Source organism: Acanthochromis polyacanthus, chromosome 3, assembly GCF_021347895.1.
Source record: "Acanthochromis polyacanthus isolate Apoly-LR-REF ecotype Palm Island chromosome 3, KAUST_Apoly_ChrSc, whole genome shotgun sequence".
NCBI classification, from domain to species: Eukaryota; Metazoa; Chordata; class Actinopteri; family Pomacentridae; genus Acanthochromis; species Acanthochromis polyacanthus.
In genome coordinates, this window is record NC_067115.1 from 38,013,156 (window position 1) to 38,031,361 (window position 18,206).

The window sequence follows — 18,206 nt, forward strand, 5'->3', positions numbered from 1 at the left end:
AGTTATTATTGCGGGTGACTTTAACATTCATGTTGACATAGACAGCGACAGCCTTACAACAGCTTTTAATTCAATATTAGACTCAATTGGGTTTTCTCAACATGTAAATAAACCAACTCATAGTTTTAATCACACTCTTGACCTTGTCCTGACTTATGGCATAGAAATTGAAGAGTTAACAGTATTTCCCCAGAACCCTCTTCTTTCTGACCATTTTATGATAACATTTCAATTTAAAGTAAAGGATTGTATAGCAGCTGAGAACAAATATCATTACAGTAGATGTTTATCTGACAATTCAGTAACTAAATTTAAGGAAATAATACCCTCTCTGTTTACTTCAGCAACATTTACTGAAAAATCAGAAGGCAAATATAATTTTACCCCCACAGAAGCGGATTATTATGTTAATAATGCTTCAGCCTCACTGCGTACAACTCTTGATAGTGTTGCACCTGTAAAGAAGAAAGTTATATCTCAGAGAAGGTCTGCACCTTGGTATAATTCCCAGCTGCGGACTTTAAAGCAGGCATCCCGAAAGCTGGAAAGAAAGTGGTATTCCACTAATTCAGAGGAAGTGTATGTGGCTTGGAAAAATAGTCTAGTATTCTATAAAAAAAAGCTCTTCGTAATGCCAGGACAACATACTACTCATCTTTAATAGAGGAGAACAAGAACAACCCTATGTTTCTCTTTAGCACTGTAGCCAGGCTGACAAAGAGTCAGAGCTCTGTTGAACCTTGTATTCCTTTAGCTTTAACCAGTAATGACTTCATGAGCTTCTTTACACATAAAATAATTATGATTAGAGAAAAAATTAATCTGGCCCTTCCTACAAATGTCACAGATGCTTTTGAATTGACTGTTAGACCTGATGAATATTTAGAATTCTTCACTTCTATATGTCTCTCTGAACTAATTTCAACAGTTTCTACATCCAAACCATCAACATGTCTTTTAGATCCTATCCCAACTAGACTCTTCAAGGAGATTTTACCTTTAATTAATTCTTCAATGTTAGATCTGATTAATCTCTCTCTAGTAACAGGCTATGTACCACAGGCTTTTAAGGTTGCTGTCATCAAACCTTTGCTTATAAAGCCCACCTTAGATCCAGATGTGTTAGCTAACTATAGACCAATATCCAACCTACCATTTCTCTCTAAAATTCTGGAAAGAACAGTTGCAAATCAATTATGTGAACACTTACAAAGGAATAACTTGTTTGAAGTGTTTCAGTCAGGCTTCAGAGTGCATCATAGCACAGAAACGGCTCTGGTGAAAGTTACTAATGACCTTCTCATAGCATCAAATAATGGACTAGTCTCTATACTTGTTTTGTTAGATCTTAGTGCAGCATTTGACACAATCGACCACAAAATTTTATTACAGCGTCTAGAACATTCAATTGGCATTAAAGGGACAGCACTGGACTGGTTTAAATCCTACTTATCAGATAGGTTCCAGTTTGTGCATGTCAGCAATAACTCTTCTGAGCATACTAAAGTTAAACATGGAGTTCCTCAGGGTTCTATCTTAGGACCAATACTTTTCACATTATACATGCTTCCTTTAGGCAATATTATTAGGAAGCATTGTATTAAATTCCATTGTTATGCAGATGACACACAATTGTATTTATCTATGAAACCAGATGAAACTGATCAGCTAGCTAGACTGCAAGATTGTCTTAAGGACATTAAAACCTGGATGATTTTTAACTTCCTACTGCTTAATTCAGACAAAACCGAAGTCATTGTATTTGGCCCCAAACATCTTTGAAACGAGCTTTCAAAGCAAATAGTTACTCTGGATGGCATCACATTGGCCTCCGGTACTACTGTGAGGAATCTTGGAGTTATTTTTGACCAGGACATGTCCTTTAACTCACACATAAAGCAAGTCTGTAGGACTTCCTTTTTTCACCTGCGTAATATTGTAAAAATCAGGAACATCCTGTCTCAGAGTTGTGCAGAAAAACTAGTTCATGCTTTTGTTACTTCCAGGCTTGACTATTGCAATTCCTTATTATCAGGTTGTCCAAATAGCTCTCTCAAACATCTACAGTTGATCCAAAACGCTGCTGCGAGAGTACTTACAAGAGTTAGCAAAAGAGATCATATTTCCCCTATACTTGCTTCTCTTCACTGGCTTCCTGTTAAATCCAGAATAGAATTTAAAATCCTTCTTCTGACATATAAAGCTCTTAATAACCAATCTCCATCATATCTTAAAGATCTGATAGTACCATATTATCCTAGTAGAACTCTTCACTCTCAAACTGCAGGCTTACTTGTTTCTAGAATTTCTAAAAGTAGAATGGGAGGCAGAGCCTTCAGTTATGAGGCGCCTCTCCTGTGGAACCTGCTCCCAGTTTGGGTTCGGGAGGCAGATACCCTCTCTATTTTTAAGACCAGGCTTAAAACGTTCCTTTTTGACAAATCTTATAGTTAGGGCTGACTGGGTGACCCAGAGGGGTTCGGCTTGTGTCTTCATTGCACAGCTGACTCCCTCTTGGACATCCCTTCGTTCTGCCCCAGTCATGCTGTTATAGGCCTATAGGCTGCTGGGGGACTTCTCTTGATGCACTGAGCCCTACTCTATCTACCTTAACATTGAATATGTATACCGTTATTGCATTACATTCACTCTGTTTCCCCCTGTGTTATTTCTCCGAGTGTCCCTGGTCCCAGAGCTGAATGCTTCAGATCTGCGGTCGATGTTCCACCAACTGGTCTAGTCTCCACCATGTCCACTGTGGGATGCTGCTGCTGACCTTCCTCCAGCCCTCCGCTTCCAGCTCCCTTTTCCACCAGTCAACTCTGCATTGCCCTCACTATACTTGTTATGCTAATCTACATACTGTTTGAATTTTACTGCTAGCTATATATGTAGTATGTTTAATGTCAGAGCTGTACATCATAAGAGTAAATTATGAGTCAGTTTTCAATGTCAGCTTATACTTTGAGTCACATATCTTGTCATACATGTATCCAAATGTGTGTTGTATTTTCCTTGCTTTCCCACCCCTCCCTCTTCTCCCATCCCTCCCCCTTGCCCTCCTCTGTCCCTCAACCTGCCCGGCCAGCAGGCAGATGGGTCCCCTCTATATAGAGCCGGGCTCTGCTCGAGGTTTTTTCCCTGTTAAAAGGGTGTTTTCCTTGCCACTGTCGCCTTTGGGCTTGCTCTGGGGGTCAGGCATATGGGTTCTGTCAAGCGTCTTGAGACAATTTGATTGTTATTGACGCTATATAAATAAAATTGAATTGAACTGAACACTTCGACATATTTTGTCTGGTGTTAATAACTGACTCAACATCAAACTTGCTACTTCCTTGTTATAAGCCTACAAAGGCCAAAAGACAGCTTTTGGGTGGAGCATCACTTTAAGATGTTTGGGAGAAACAGCCCAGTAACGCAGAGCCTAATTTGTGTTGTCATCTCAATAGGTGGCTTGCAAATGACGTCATATCTGCCTCATTACCTATGCATATCATGAAGTGGTGGTCAGCGGAGCTGATTGTTTACTGCAGCGAGCGTGGCTAACGTTCACTCATCGGTCAAAAATGCCTTTTGCGTGTGTTGTTTTAGGTTGTTCTAATCGATCAAATCGCGAAATTGATAAAGGATACTTCAGGGTTCCTCGTGAAGAGATTAAAAAAGGGCCTCGCACTAAGGATTTTACGAAAAGACACAGAGAAAAATGGCTTGCTAACATTTCCTTTTTTTTTTTTTTGTCTGCAAGTCTGCTCAAAAATGACACCAACCAACCATGGTGTCATTACTTAAGCTTCATGTGCAATTTTTTTCTTCTTTGTGACTGTGACCATCACCTGTCCTCGTGGCAAATTAACCTATCATGTTTATTTCAAGCTGTTTCCTACATTATGCCATTGAGGGCTGTGTACACCCAAGTGAAACATAAAACAAACACAGGACAGACAGAAAGGTGAGGCATAGACAGTGTTCTAAGAGAAAAGGTGCATTTTATTTGTTTGTGCTCTTTAATTCACACCTTAAAACCAGTTACAAATCTAAGACCCTTCACAAACACCAGATGCGACAAAATCCCAACTGGATCAATCATGAAGATATCAGGAGACCACAAGAAGGATAGATAAAGCAGAGTGAGATCCAGACACTAACCCAGCAACCTCCACTGACTCAGCGACCGGGGGAACAAACTCTATTGAGTTTTGGTAAGTGCTGGTGTGGTGTGTCTGGCATGCATGAAAGCCTCCACCAAAAGGAGGGAGCTGTCTCCTCCAGGCCAAGGAGGTCCACACAGCCCCCCCGCAGGAGCCACCGAGCTAACATTTCCTTAAGTTCGAAGGGAGCGGAGTCAAAGAATGCCAGAGTCTGTGGTGATCACTTCGTTAAAGGTTAGTGAATTATTATGATATACATGCTTAGAGCCTTTCTGTGTTGGTTTTAAGACCCATTCTTTAAAGATTGGTAACACTAACTACCCACTTAACAATCTAACGTTCGCTGTTTTTAGCTTGTATACTGTCACAAAACTGTCACATTGAAGGATTATTTACCCTGCCATGCAGTCGCGGTGCGCGGTTATTATTTCTCCATCTTCTTTTATCAACAACCAGGTATGAGTTGGTGTTTTTGATAAACATTGTGAATGTTTCACCTGAAAAGAACAGCAGAAACACGTTTTAGCATCCACCGAGCTAACACACCTAGCAAGTACAAGTTTACATAAATCGTTACTTACACAGCTTTTTATGATGCAGGATTTGTCTTTCAGGATCTTAACTCCGACTTCTTTAACTCATCCACAGACAAATTGTATGAATCCATGCTTTTCCAAGCCTTCATTTGTTTAGCAGTGCAAAAGCTTGTTTGTAGCACCAGATAGTTTGAGATATCAGGGAACTGAACTGGCGGATATTTTTCCAACTTGTAGGTCAAATCCTTCGTGGATAACGCATACAGATCTATGCCATCACAAAATTTGAGTTTTTCGATGTATCGAGTTTGATAATTAGAATCTAAAGTACGAAAATACTCCGAAAAAGAGTCGCGTTTTCCTTGCTCTGCGGCAGGCCTGACCACCACTTCATTAACCGGAAGTTAATGCCACCACTAAAGTGACGTGTTTGCAAGCCATCTATACACTATGTGGAGCTGCTTCACTGGTGATGAGAGTAAGTGTAAGAATGAAATTGTGGACTGATAGACTTAAGCAATTACACCCACATAAGCTTTATTTAATAGGAGTTAGGGCTAACATTGTTGAGCCAAAAAATGCGCTTATATCCAAGGAGAATCACTCTGGGTTATGCTACAGTCTGCACAAAGACCTCTGATTCTTTGTTTCAGATTCATTGTTGTTTCATTGATTCATTCATTAAGAAGCCCTCCAGCAAGGAAGTTGGAGGGCTTGCTGGAGGGCTTCTTAATGGCATCTCCCACTTGAGCACTGGGTGTGTTGTCTCCAGTGTTGACAGTGTTGTGTTTCACAAACCTAGGTTCAACACTAGCCACAAAAAAAAAAAAAAAAAAAAAAAAAAACTGTTTTGGACAAGACTCAGTTTACTGCTTAGAGGCAGATTTGCACAATTTAAGAAGCATGTTCAAATGAATGCGGACAAAAGCCCCTTTTTTTACTCTGTTTCTTAGTAGGAAATAAGCTGTTGATAAAAAGCTCTTCTCTTCCGCGGATAATAATGAGGAGTGGACATCCTTTTAGTGTTAACAGAATACCACAGAATTATGCGACTGAATAATGTTGCATTATTAAGAGTCTGCATTTTTCAGCATCGTGGCAATATTAGCATAAATGCTAAGACAGAAGGATACAGTTACCCCTCATGACATCTCTTTCTGGAAGCTAATCTCAGGACTCAGCGGATATGAGTTTAAGCACAAATGCAAATCCTACAAGACAGCGAGAACACTCAGTGACCTAAAGTTTTCTAGCTGCATTGACCATTTTGGAAAGTATGGCACTGCACACTCTGGCTCCTAGTTATGTTAGCTATGATGCTAACTCCAGGGAAAGTTAGTGTAATCTTGTCCCATTGGTTGGAGCTGACACTAATTTCCTGGGACAGGAGTATAGCGGTGTGTGATTTAGCGGCGTATGCTAAGTGCTGCTGGAGCTGCAGGCTAGTCTGTGGGCACCCGGGCAGAGAGAGCAAGCTGGAAAAGTACTGATTTGACTAACTGGCCTGATTAGACCGGGTGTGAGATGACATGGATCAGATACACATACTAACTCAGCTGGAATGACAGATGAGGAGAACAAAGTTTTTTAAAAAAGTGTTAAGAGAAAGTGAACAGTTAAAGATGACTGGATGTAAAGTTGGGGAAAGAGAGGAGGTGAATGAAGACATAAAGAGACAGTAGGTAAATTTGGAGATATTTCCTCCTGGGGTGTTTGTCAGCTCTGCTGGGCTGTGGTAGTGTAAGAAATTTGCTGAGATGCAATGTAGCATTCGCTTAGTGGTTTCATTAGCTCTCATTCAGCCCAAGGCATTTCACACTGCATTTCCTCCACTCATCTGCTTCTCCTTAGATCTACTCACATTTCAGGAAAAGGTAACACAGACTAAGCTGAAAGTGGGAACAGGAGCTTGCACTCCTCTGTAATAGTCTGGAACTTGGTTGGGATTTGGAGTTGAAAAAAATGCTGTTTTTCAGCTCAGTAAATGGTATTGATTGATGCAGACACTGCGCCTTCAGCCATTTGAAATATTTCCCCCTCATACCCACATGAATGAGGTAAAATCAGATTACATTTATTCCAGGGTTATTTTATCCATTAATAGATGGCACTTTACTGTGAACAATGCCTACAGGCATAGATTATATTGAAATAAAGGCAGACAGTGGAAGAGAGATTTGGGGCATCTCATGAAGCCCGATTAGCGTTTTAGCAGAAATAGTTTTAACCCTAGTCTCCTATTGGTTATCCACTTTGAATTAAGTCATTTTTGAACAGTAGACAACAGAAAGAGGACAATAAACTTGTTTATGTCTGTCATGTAATCTTTACTTTTGCACTTGAGACTTGGGCTAGTAATTAAATTACACAACGTATAAAGAGATAGAGAGCTTCCCCTTGAAAGTGCAAAGACATAAATACTACACAATAAACAGGCCACATTCATTCAGTATTAGAAATTGCACCAGTATATTGCACTACAGTTTGTTGGATTTAGAGGTCAATGCATGTGAGAGTTCAGGGTGGTAATGGAAGAAAATATAGACATACATAATTTTTACTTTTTGTTTGTGTGTGTTTGATTTTACAGGGTATGATGGGTGTAGTGGGCTGGATGCTGCTCCTACTCTCCCAGATGATGGTGCCTGTGGCATCCCAGAAGCCTCCAGGGCTCAGTATAGGTGTGATCATGGGCCAGACGCGCCCTGTTTCCGACCAGGAGGTCCGGCCGCCCCGACGCACCGATGATGCCCTCGATATTTCGGTGGTCACACTGAGGATCAACCAGACTGACCCGAAGTCTGTGATTACACAGGTGAAAATTGACAGGTTTGGAAGCAGAGTGGTCTAATGCACTTTCTGTAGTTTTTGAGGAAAAATGGGTTCTGTTCCATTTCTGTGATTTACCATGAAAACAAGTTAAGTAGTACCAGCAATTTGATGTTTGACAGAACGCAAAATGTTACAGGTGCGAAATGCAGGTTTTTGCTCATAAGTATAGCATTAATTCAATTTAAATTTATGTTGTGCAGATTCACAGCATTTGCCATCTCACAGCGCCTAGCGTATTAAGATACAGACCTTATGGACTATAACAGTACAAATGAAGGGTTTGAAAGCAGAATGGGCTAACCCACTTTCTGTAGTTATTGATGAAAATGGGTTCAAACTTTTCTGTTTTCAAGAATGATCTAACATTCCAAGCGACTTGTTGGGAATAGTATTTCAATAATAGTTTTGATGCTATAAATATTGGGTGTTGAATGTGAAATCAATTATGTGAAGAATGAATGTAACTGACTGCATAACAGAAGCTGAATAACTGAGTATTTAACCACTACTAATGCAAAATAGCTATAAACTAGCATACAAAACATTTTAAAGACTAAAGCTTCTGCTTTCCTGCAAGGCACAACAACCTTGACAGGAAAAACAGAGAACCCTCTGCACATGAGCAAGACACCACATTCACCTCACATAAGACAACTCATCCACCTCACTTCTGCATTAACAAGTACTCACAAACACACCACATTCAGTCCTCACAGCACAATAGAAACACCTCTACATTCACACATCGTCCTTCAGGGTGAATTTATACTGGCTAAACTTTTTTGGAAAACTGCTAATTGAGATTGCATTGGAGAATTGAAAAATAAGAAGGCCACTAGGTTGAATGACCTGGGGTTAGAGTCCCCTAAAGAAGTGTTAAACTACACTCAGAATCAGAAATTCTGGAGTAATATAAATTAATAAAACAGAACTGTTGACTCACGTCCTAAGATCGTGATCAGTTGGCTGCATTGGCAGCACTAGAGGGTTTTGTAAATCCCAAAGTATCAAAATGATAGTGTGCTTTTAAAGTATCGCACTGATGTCATTAAAGCTCAAACCTGCATTACTGAGTGAGTTACCCTCTGGGTTAAGACATGATGTGTCCACATATAGTGACTTAATGCTTTAACAATTTTCTGCTAACCTTATTTTACATCCATCCATCCAGCCATTCTCTATACACCGCTTTATCCTTACTAGGGTCGCGGGGGTGCTGGAGTCTATCCCAGCTGACTCGGGCGAAGGCAGGGGACACCCTGGACAGGTTGCCAGTCTGTCACAGGGCTACATATTCACACCTACGGGCAATTTAGAATAATAAATTTACCTCAGCATGTTTTTGGACTGTGGGAGGAAGCCAGAGTGCCCGGAGAAAACCCATGCATGCACAGGGAGAACATGCAAACTCCATGCATAAAGATCCTGGGAAAGCCCGGGATCTTGTTGCTGCAAGGCAGAAGTGCTAACCACTACGCCATTGTGCAGCACCCCCCCCCCCCCCTCCCCCATTCAACATTGTGAGCAAATTTTAATTTGGAATTGCATAAAGAGGATCCCCGTAAATGCTGACAGTGAGTGAAGTGCTGCGAGTGCTTGCGTGTGACTGTTGAGCATGTGAGAAAGAGGTGAAATTGTTGGATCGAAATCAAATTAATATAGTAAATTGAAATTCTCAAGTTTATGAACTATAAAATCTAAAGTGTTTTCTATTGGCATGACCGAAGAGGAAGACACTGACACATATATACTCACGTCTGCATACGATCGTAGTGTTTTGTAATGCATTTAAAGTACTTTGAACATATGAAAGTGTAGAGGAAGTGACATAAATTTTATTCCCAAGAGACACTGTACCTAGTGGTACAGTGGTCTATGCCACAACCCAAATATACTATATTTGGGTTGTGGCATAGACCACTATGCCACAAGTGGCATAGACCATTACATATCACAGAAATTATGCAAAACTCAGTTCTGATTTTTTTGTAGGCTAAACCACTCTTCTTCTAACCCCTTCAAATGCACTTCAAGCACAAACGCTGTCCTCACAAACAGGCTTTTGTTTGACTCTTGTGTATCACTGTGTCTCAAGGTGTGTGATCTTCTGTCTCGCACTCGTCTCCACGGCATCGTTTTCGCTGATGGCACCGATCAGGAGGCCATTGCCCAGATCCTTGACTTCCTGTCTGTTCAGACACAACTTCCAGTCCTAGGAGTCCATGGAGGCTCCTCTATGATTATGGCAGACAAGGTCAGTGACACACAACAAGCAATGACCAGTTCAGATGCACACACACAGCGTAGACACAGCTTTTGTTATTTGAAAGTCACATTAAGGAGTTACAATCTGTGGTGTTTAGGAGCTAAGTCCATCTGAAATGCAGCTATTGATTTGATATAATCCACTAGGTTGGAGCATGAACTATACAAACTGCATTATGTAAATTCTTGCTTGTCTCATTTTAAAGATGCATTGTTAGATATGTATTGGTAGATATGTGAAGCCATGAAAGATATGTTTTATTAGCTGTAGTGGTTGGCTATCGGATGTTTTGAGGTTGTTTGTGTTGATATAATGGAAATTATAAAATGACATACTTGGGGGTTTGTTGTATGTTTGTGATATCGGGCCTGCTCTATCAGATTATTTTTTGTTTAACTTGTAATGGGTTGAGCCAGTGAGGTGGAGAGGCTGGCGGCTAGCACAGAAGACCCGGGATAGCAGGTTAGCTCAGACAGGAGATGAGACGTGATAGGGATTTCCACACGGTGGTTTATTCTGCAGCTATTAAAAAAGACCATATAAAGCCAGGTCTCCACGGCGCTATATTCACTAGTCACACATGAACAGTGACACATAGGCATAACCTGTAACAACCCGTTACTTTTAAGAGTCCTTTTCTCTGCCATAGAGCACACATGCATCTCCGATGGCGAGGAGAGAAGAAGAAAGAAAAACGTGCATTTACTGCATACAACTCAGCTAAAGTGAGAGTGCCAACTACCGGCAAAACCGTGTACAGCAACCATAGTATTGTGGCAGTTACATATTCCCCCTGGTGAAAATAAGGCTGTCCTCAGCCACACACAGCTACAGCATCAGCCTACCGTCAACTTATCACACTACAATACATAAACATTATGAAAAGCCAATGGTGTCACTCAGGGCAAGGTCACATGTTCAGCAAATTACATACATATCAGGAAGCAAAATATTTAGCTGCATTCAGACAAAACATATTCAAATTGAAACAAATCTGGAAATAAAAACTATGCAAAATCCCATTATTTAACTTTTCACTCTTTTTTTCCCCACTAAGTTCACTTAAGTTTGAAACCTTTACTAAGTTTGAAACCTGTTTAATTTTAGCATTCACTTTTTTTAAAATTCTTTTAAACTAAATCAGGAACTAATGGTGGCACAGTAACCTGCTTCAAAACTTAAACTATGTTAGCAGAGCAAACTTGCATACATTGCAACCTTGTACCCCATTTTCTCACAATTCCAAAACTTATTGTCCATCATGTATGACACATGGCAACTGTTTATCTTAGGTCAAGCCTGTTAGTATGGTAAGAATTTGTCCATCTGTTTCCTGACCAGCCAGATGTGATCCTTGGGTAACGTCTTGGTCTCAAGGCATACCTGTCAGCACAGTCAGAGAAAGTGTCAGGTAGTGGGTGAGTGTCAACAACATCATCAAAGTTTGTGTCACTGACAGGGAGGGTTGCGGTGACATCAGGTTGGGAGATAGGAGTGTCAACATCTTGGACCAGATGACTGTTCCGTTCCTCAGCAACCGGTAGACTCTGTCTGTTTTGGGGAGAGTTCCAAGTGGTGAAGGGTTGCATGTTTACAACATGATATACTCCAGCGTCCGTACCAGTGTCCATTCTGGTCAGTCTGTAGTCAACATCACCTAACTTTTACTAACAGGTCGGGGACCTGAGTACAGAGGTGCAAGTTTAGCCATAAAGTTAGACTGAGCATCAGACCTCAAGTCATAGTAGTGTTTTTGTCTGTGGTCAAGAGCTGCTCTTGCATGTTCATGAGCTTCTTGAAGGGATGCTCTCAGAGTCTCTGGGTAGGGAACACCTGGCTCATCCACACCGTCACATGTGGGCAGGGTGATCAAGTCCAGTGGGATCTCAAGGTCTCTACCATAGAGCATCATGGAAGGGCTTTGTCCGGTGCTCTCGTGCGGGGCTGTGCGAAGAGCAAAGCAGATTTGAGGGAGAAACTTATCCCATGATGTGTGCTTATCACCAACATAAGCGTGTATGGCGGTTTTCAAAGTTCTGTTCACTCATTCTGTTGCATTTGTCTGAGGATGGTATGCTGTTGTGAGTCTGTGCACAGTTCCAAGGGTTGAAATAACGTATTCGAAGAACTCACTCACAAAAGGTGTGCCTCGGTCAGAGATGAGGTAGGTAGGGGCCCCGTGTCTGGCGAACACTTCACTGATAAACTTTGAAGCTGCTACCTGTTCTGTCGCTTCCCTAACAGCACAGACTTCAACCCACTTGGAACAGTAGTCCACGAAGACAAGCAGGTAGGCGTTTCCTGATGCAGTGCGAGGCAAAGGACCAACAAAGTCAACTCCAGTGTATTCCCAGGGTTTTTGGGGCAGGATTGGGACCATAAGACCCGCTGGTTTTCTCTGGCTAGGTTTGGTAAGCTGGCAAACTGCACAAGAGGTGACATAACGTTTAACATCAGCTGATATCTTGGGCCAGAAAAATCTCAAACGCAGTCTTGCAAGAGTCTTTGAAACACCAAGATGACCTGCAGTGGGATGGTCATGGTAGTAGTTGAGCAAGACGCCTCTGATCGATGAGGGGGCATAAAGCTTGAGTTCTTTCAGTGGATGCAAACCACACTTGCTGTGTCTTTGTAGTACAGCAGGTCATCATAAACAACAAATTGTCAAAGTGCATTATCATCTCCGTTAACTTGACTGTCATCTTTGAGTTCGTGAAGAAGTTTACCTGTGACTGGGTCATCAAGCTGTAATCACCTGACATCAGAACGTTTAGCTAGCAACACAGGAGGGAGAGTGTGAAGGTCCAAACTGCCTATCATTGCATACTCAGGTAGAATGTCTGTTGCGGGATCCTCTGAAGGTGGCAGGGGATTGCGTGACAAAGCGTCTGGCACATTGTTATGTGCACCAGGCTTGTGCACAATGGTGAAGTCGAAGTCCTGAAGCCTTAGTGACCAGCGTGCAAGACGACCAGTGGGATTGCGGCAAGACATTAACCACTTGAGGCTGCTGTGGTCTGTGAAAATAGTCACATGGAGGCCCTTGACATAGGGTCTGAAATGTTCAAGAGCCCAAATCACTGCTCGGCACTCTTTTTCAGGGGGTGAGTAGGGCTTCTCTGCTTTGTGCAGGGAGGGGCTTGCATAAGCTACCACAACCTCCTGTCCATCTCCATCATTTTGCATGAGCGCTGCACCAAGTCCAAGGTCACAAGCATCAGCATAAATGAAGAATGGGCGTGGGAAATCCGGGAACGTCAGGACAGGAGCTGACGTGATGGCCTTTTTCAAAATGTCCATAGAAACCTGACAGTTGTCATCCCAACAGAAAACTGCATCTTTTCTTGTGAGTGCATGAAGAGGCTCAGCATGTCATGCATAGTCTTGCACAAAACGACGGTAGTAACCAGTCAGCCTGAGAAACTGTCTGACTTGTTTCACTGAAGTTGGGGTCTCGAACTCCATCACAGCTTTGATTTTGTCCATATCAGGTTTTATGCCTGAATTTGTGATGCGGTAGCCAAGGAACAAGAGTTCACTCAGACAAAACTGACACTTCTTGAGCTTTAAGGACAAACCAGCAGCTTTCAGTCTTTCAAGCACCTCTGTAAGATCAGCAAGGTGTTGCTCAAAGGTGGGGGAAGCAACGACGATGTCGTCCAGATACACCGCACATGATTTGTAGATGAGGCCAGCAAGGATACTGTTCATTAGTCATTGAAAAGTCCCTGGGGCATTACAGAGGCCGAATGGGAAGACTCGAAACTGAAAGAGGCCACAGTGTGATACAAAGGCTGTCTTTGGTCGAGATTCCTCTGCAACAGAGACCTGCCAGTATCCGCGAGCTAAGTCTAGTGTTGAGATGAACTTTCCCCTTGCTAAAAAGTCAAGTGACTCGTCAACACAAGGTAAAGGGTAAGAGTCTTTTTGTGTCATTTGGTTCAAACCTCTAAAGTCCACACAAAACCTCGGGTCACAGTCTGCTGTGTTAACTATTACAACAGGGGCAGCCCACGGGCTTGTGGAGGGCTCGATGATCCCATCTTGCAACATCTGCTGTACTTGTTCTTCGATGATACGCTTTTTCGCAGGAGAGGTGCGATACGGAGGGAGATTGATAGGCTTTGCCTGACCTGTGTCAATGGTGTGCTCAGTCAGGGAGGTGTGTCCAAGATGACCATCAAACATGTCCTTAAACTGTTCAAGGAGGCTGTACATACCCTCTTTTTGTTCGACATCAAGGTTCGCATCATCCAGCTTCATCATTAAAGCAGACTGCAGAGTGTCAAGGGACATACATTTTTCTCTTTCAACAAGTGGTTCAACAACATAGTCCTCAACTTCATCAACAGGGCAAGGAATGTCATCCATATACACTGTTCTGGAGGGGACATGGATGGTCAGTGATGCTCTGATCATAAAATTCATTCCAAGAATGAAAGGGGTTGAGAGATTGTAGATTATGACAAAGCGGTGATAAAAACATTTGTCCATGAAACCAACAAAAAGCCAGGTGACACCCTCCAGGGTGCAGGGAGCATTGTCTGCCAGGCTCACAGGTGGGCCTGTCCACTGACGGGTTTTGTTCAGAACAGTGTTATCTGCTTTGATGAGCTCTGCTCTTACGGCTGAAATTGAAGCCCCGGTGTCCAAAGTTGCTTCTATAGACACAGAGTTAAAGTTTAATCTTGTTCTCAGAGGAGTGTTCCAGGAAGATTAAGAATTGTTGTCCTCTACATGGCCTAGAACAAGCTTTTCCTGAGAGGGTGCGGTAGGTGGGTGAGGCTCTGTCAGCGTCTGGAGGAAGGATTGCCTCGATGAAATGTCCTCCCTCCCCTGAAGTTTCCTGTTTGTCGTTTGGTAGAGGGGAATTTGAAGACATGTTGGCATGAAGTCCTTGCTCACCTCTTTCTCGATCAGCAGTCTCTGAAGGATTGTGTAGCTAGTCAGGCTGAGATTTGGTGAGTGGGGGCTGGCTACTGATGACAGAGTTGCAGTTGGGGCAAGTGCGTGTAGTGAACCCAGGGCGAGAGCATTTGAATCACTAGGGTTCAGTCGGTTGGTTTCTCTTGGAGCTGGCAGAAGGAGGCCGGTTACCCCTTGGTCCTAGAACTGAATGTAGTTCGTGGACATGCCATACAGTGCGACTCTATATTTTTCAAGAGAATGTTTGCATATCAGTTCAATCTGATCCCTTTCTGGAGGTGGAGATTTCAGTTTGTTAAACTCACTTAGCATATGAGCCACAAAAGTCGGCAGGGGCTCATCAGGAGCTTGAACACGGTCAAGGATGCATCTTAAGATTTGTTCTTGGCTGTCAGATGGCAGAAAAACAGTTCTGAAGAGCTGACAGAATTCCTTGCAGGTAACGATATGTGAACTGAGTGCTTTAAACCATTGGTTGGGTTCCTTAGCTAGAAAGTGTGGCAATTCACTCAAGATCTGTGTATCAGTCAGGTTTAGTGAAGATCTGTAGGTGTTTACTTCCTGCAGCCAATCTTCAGGGTGTAACTTGTTATCATTGGTGAAGACAGGTGACTCAAGTTTAGCATGATGAAGTGCAGCTGCAATCATTCTGGATGTGCTAGCGAGTTCAAGTGAATGCAGTTGAATTGTAGAGTCCAGGTGCTGATCTTTAATTGCAGAGCAAGACTCAGTTCCGGTGAAAGCAGGTCCATAGGGAGTTGAGGTGGCCTTGGGTCGAGCTGCTGAGCACTGGGCTGCAGGACTGCCATAGTCTTTCTGGTCAGAGTGCTCCCACTGCTTGAGCACATTACGCTGTAAGTCCAAGGAGTCCCTAAGACATTCTTTCAGACGTTCAACTTCATCCTGTAGGTCTTGGACCTGTTCCTCAAGGCCTGAGGTTGTGCGATAGGGGACAGTGTATTTGTCCAGACAGTCAAAGCCTACGTCAGCGTCATGGTCAGATTCTTCACTTTGTATATCTGAATGGGATGCCATCGTACATTACTTTCTGAACTAAATTTACACCTCAAAATGTGGGGAAAAAAATGTGTCAAAAAACACAGTAGCAAAGTTTGTCACACTAGTTGTAAGTAATTCTCTTCCTAAAAATATATACTGACCTTAAATCTATCAACATGAGAAGCAAGGCATTACTAATAAATGCAATTCATATAATTATAATGACCAGCTTTAAAGTGCAAACTAAACATGTGATACTTTTTCTTTGTTTACTTATGCTCAAATATGCTTTTTTCCACTCAAAATCTCTGGACTATTTATCCTTTAACTCGCTCTTAATTTTAAGCATGTATGGGAACAAAAGCAGTCAGACAGTCCTCTACTTACATAGTCAAGTCAGTCCAGAGGAGTGAAAAATAGTCCGGAATTCCAGAAAAGTCAGGCTTTAGGCTGCTTAGTTCACTTTTTGCATCCTCCTTAAATCCAGTTTTAATTTCCGCTACTTCCATCACGTATGTATAATCCTCCTCTACTTTACACTTGAAGAAGGCATGGTGAACAGAGGTATCCAAAGTCGAAGACGCGACGCGGTCCTTTGTTATCCAAATGTGCAGAAACACAGATAGCCGGTCGGCGAGGTTAGCTTAGCTCTGACACACTTTGCTTCTTTAGCACGGCACAGATCCAGTGGAAAAAGTTTTTAAGCATTAACTCACGGGAGCCTTGAGGTAGAGCGGTGCAGAACAAAGTTTGTTCCAATCCGTAGCATTGACTGAACAATTGAAAGGAAGTCCAGAGAACGATGTTTGGGTGCCAGTTGTAATGGGTTGAGCCAGTGAGGTGGAGAGGCTGGCGGCTAGCACAGAAGACCCGGGATAGCAGGTTAGCTCAGACAGGAGATGAGACATGATAGGGATTTCCACACGGTGGTCTATTCTGCAGCTATTAAAAAAGACAATATAAAGCCAAGTCTCGATGGCACTATATTCACTAGTCACACATGAACAGTGACACATAGGCATAACCTGTAACAACCCGTTACTTTTAAGAGTCCTTTTCTCTGCCGTAGAGCACAGATGCATCTCCGATGGCGAGGAGAGAAGAAGAAAGAAAAACGTGAATTTACTGCATACAACTCAGCTAAAGTGAGAGTGCCAACTACCGGCAAAACCGTGTACAGCAACCATAGTATTCTGGCTGTTACAAACTGTAATGCAGAAACACTGTAAGTGAAACAGAATTCAAATCGGTCCTTTGATGATGGCTGCTATCACCCAAAGCATTTTTATGTTAATTCGCTTTTAACAAGGTTACAGTGTCCACATTTAAGTAAAGTAAAGTATTCATGAGGTCAGCAGAAGTCTTTGCATAGACAACCCGGTCTCACGGGGATTCGTGAAACTGTCACGTAAGTTTTAGTTTCGGTTTCGTGCGCACCAACACGATTTCGTCATGTTTTTCGTGCCGCTCACCACGAAATGTTTTTCGCTGTGGTAATCACATCTGAAAGTGGTTTATACCGGCGGATTCATGACGATCTAAGCTGTCCATCGGCGTATACTGCTTGTGTGATTGCGTTTGCGGCCGCCGGCCGCCGGACATTCTTGAAATTCCTATGCAAATTGGTAAGTGTACCACCGGCTTATGGTTAGGTTATGGTTAGGATTATGGTTAGGGTTATGTTTAGGGACGATGTCATGCAAAATATAGCGTTGGATTCGCCGCGGTTTTACATTAAAAATATAATATACACATTCTTTTGAAATACGTTCTGAGTGGCACGAAAAGTCCGCCATTTAAAATACATTGGTGCGCATTTCGTGGTGAGCGGCACGTAAAACATGACGAAATCGTGTTGGTGCGCACGAAACCGAAACTAAAACTTACGTGACAGTTTCACGAATCCCCGTGAGATCGGGCTCGCATAGAACATACAATGTCCTCTGGTACATCATTTTTATTTTAGCAGATGATCAAGTGTTGTTTAAATATGTAATAATGTATTATCTGCCTGGTCTAAAACTGGGCTATGCAGAGCCCAAAGAAAAAATAAGAAAAGAAAAATGAGAAAAGGCATTGAGCTCTATGTGACTGTGTCATGTCTGGTGCTCAGTGGGATGCCAGAGAAATAGATTCACACTTTTTAAAAGAAAAGATATCCTTTAAGATTGGGGGTTTTGTTTTATTTCAGCTCAAAAAAGTTAGGGTTGTACATGTCTATCTTAGCTCAATTTTCTCTCTAGTTCAGACTCTGTAGACCTCGCTGACTGACAGATAGACTGAAGAGGCTTTGATAAAAACACAACTGGTTCTTTAGCTTTTAAATCTCTCAGGGCACAGCAGCCAAAACATAGGAACCAATAACTGCTGCAATACAGCAGCCTTTTGAAGTGCTAGTTGTGCAGTGTGTGTGTGTGTGTGTGTGTGTGTGTGTGTGTGTGTGTGTGTGTGTGTGTGTGTGTGTGTGTGTGTGTGTGTGTGTGTGCGCATGCGCGCAAG

At 42.4% G+C, this 18,206-nt stretch overlaps 1 protein-coding gene across 1 annotated transcript in view; it reads left to right on the forward strand.

The window, feature by feature from the left end:
• Nucleotides 1-18,206, forward strand: part of LOC110956276 (glutamate receptor ionotropic, NMDA 2A-like) — a 241,761-nt gene that overhangs the window by 32,271 nt on the left and 191,284 nt on the right. Inside the window, exons 3-4 of the mRNA XM_051945620.1 lie at nt 7,275-7,499; nt 9,612-9,770. Coding sequence (XP_051801580.1) covers nt 7,275-7,499; nt 9,612-9,770 — 384 coding nt within the window. The remainder of the gene's footprint in view (nt 1-7,274; nt 7,500-9,611; nt 9,771-18,206) is intronic.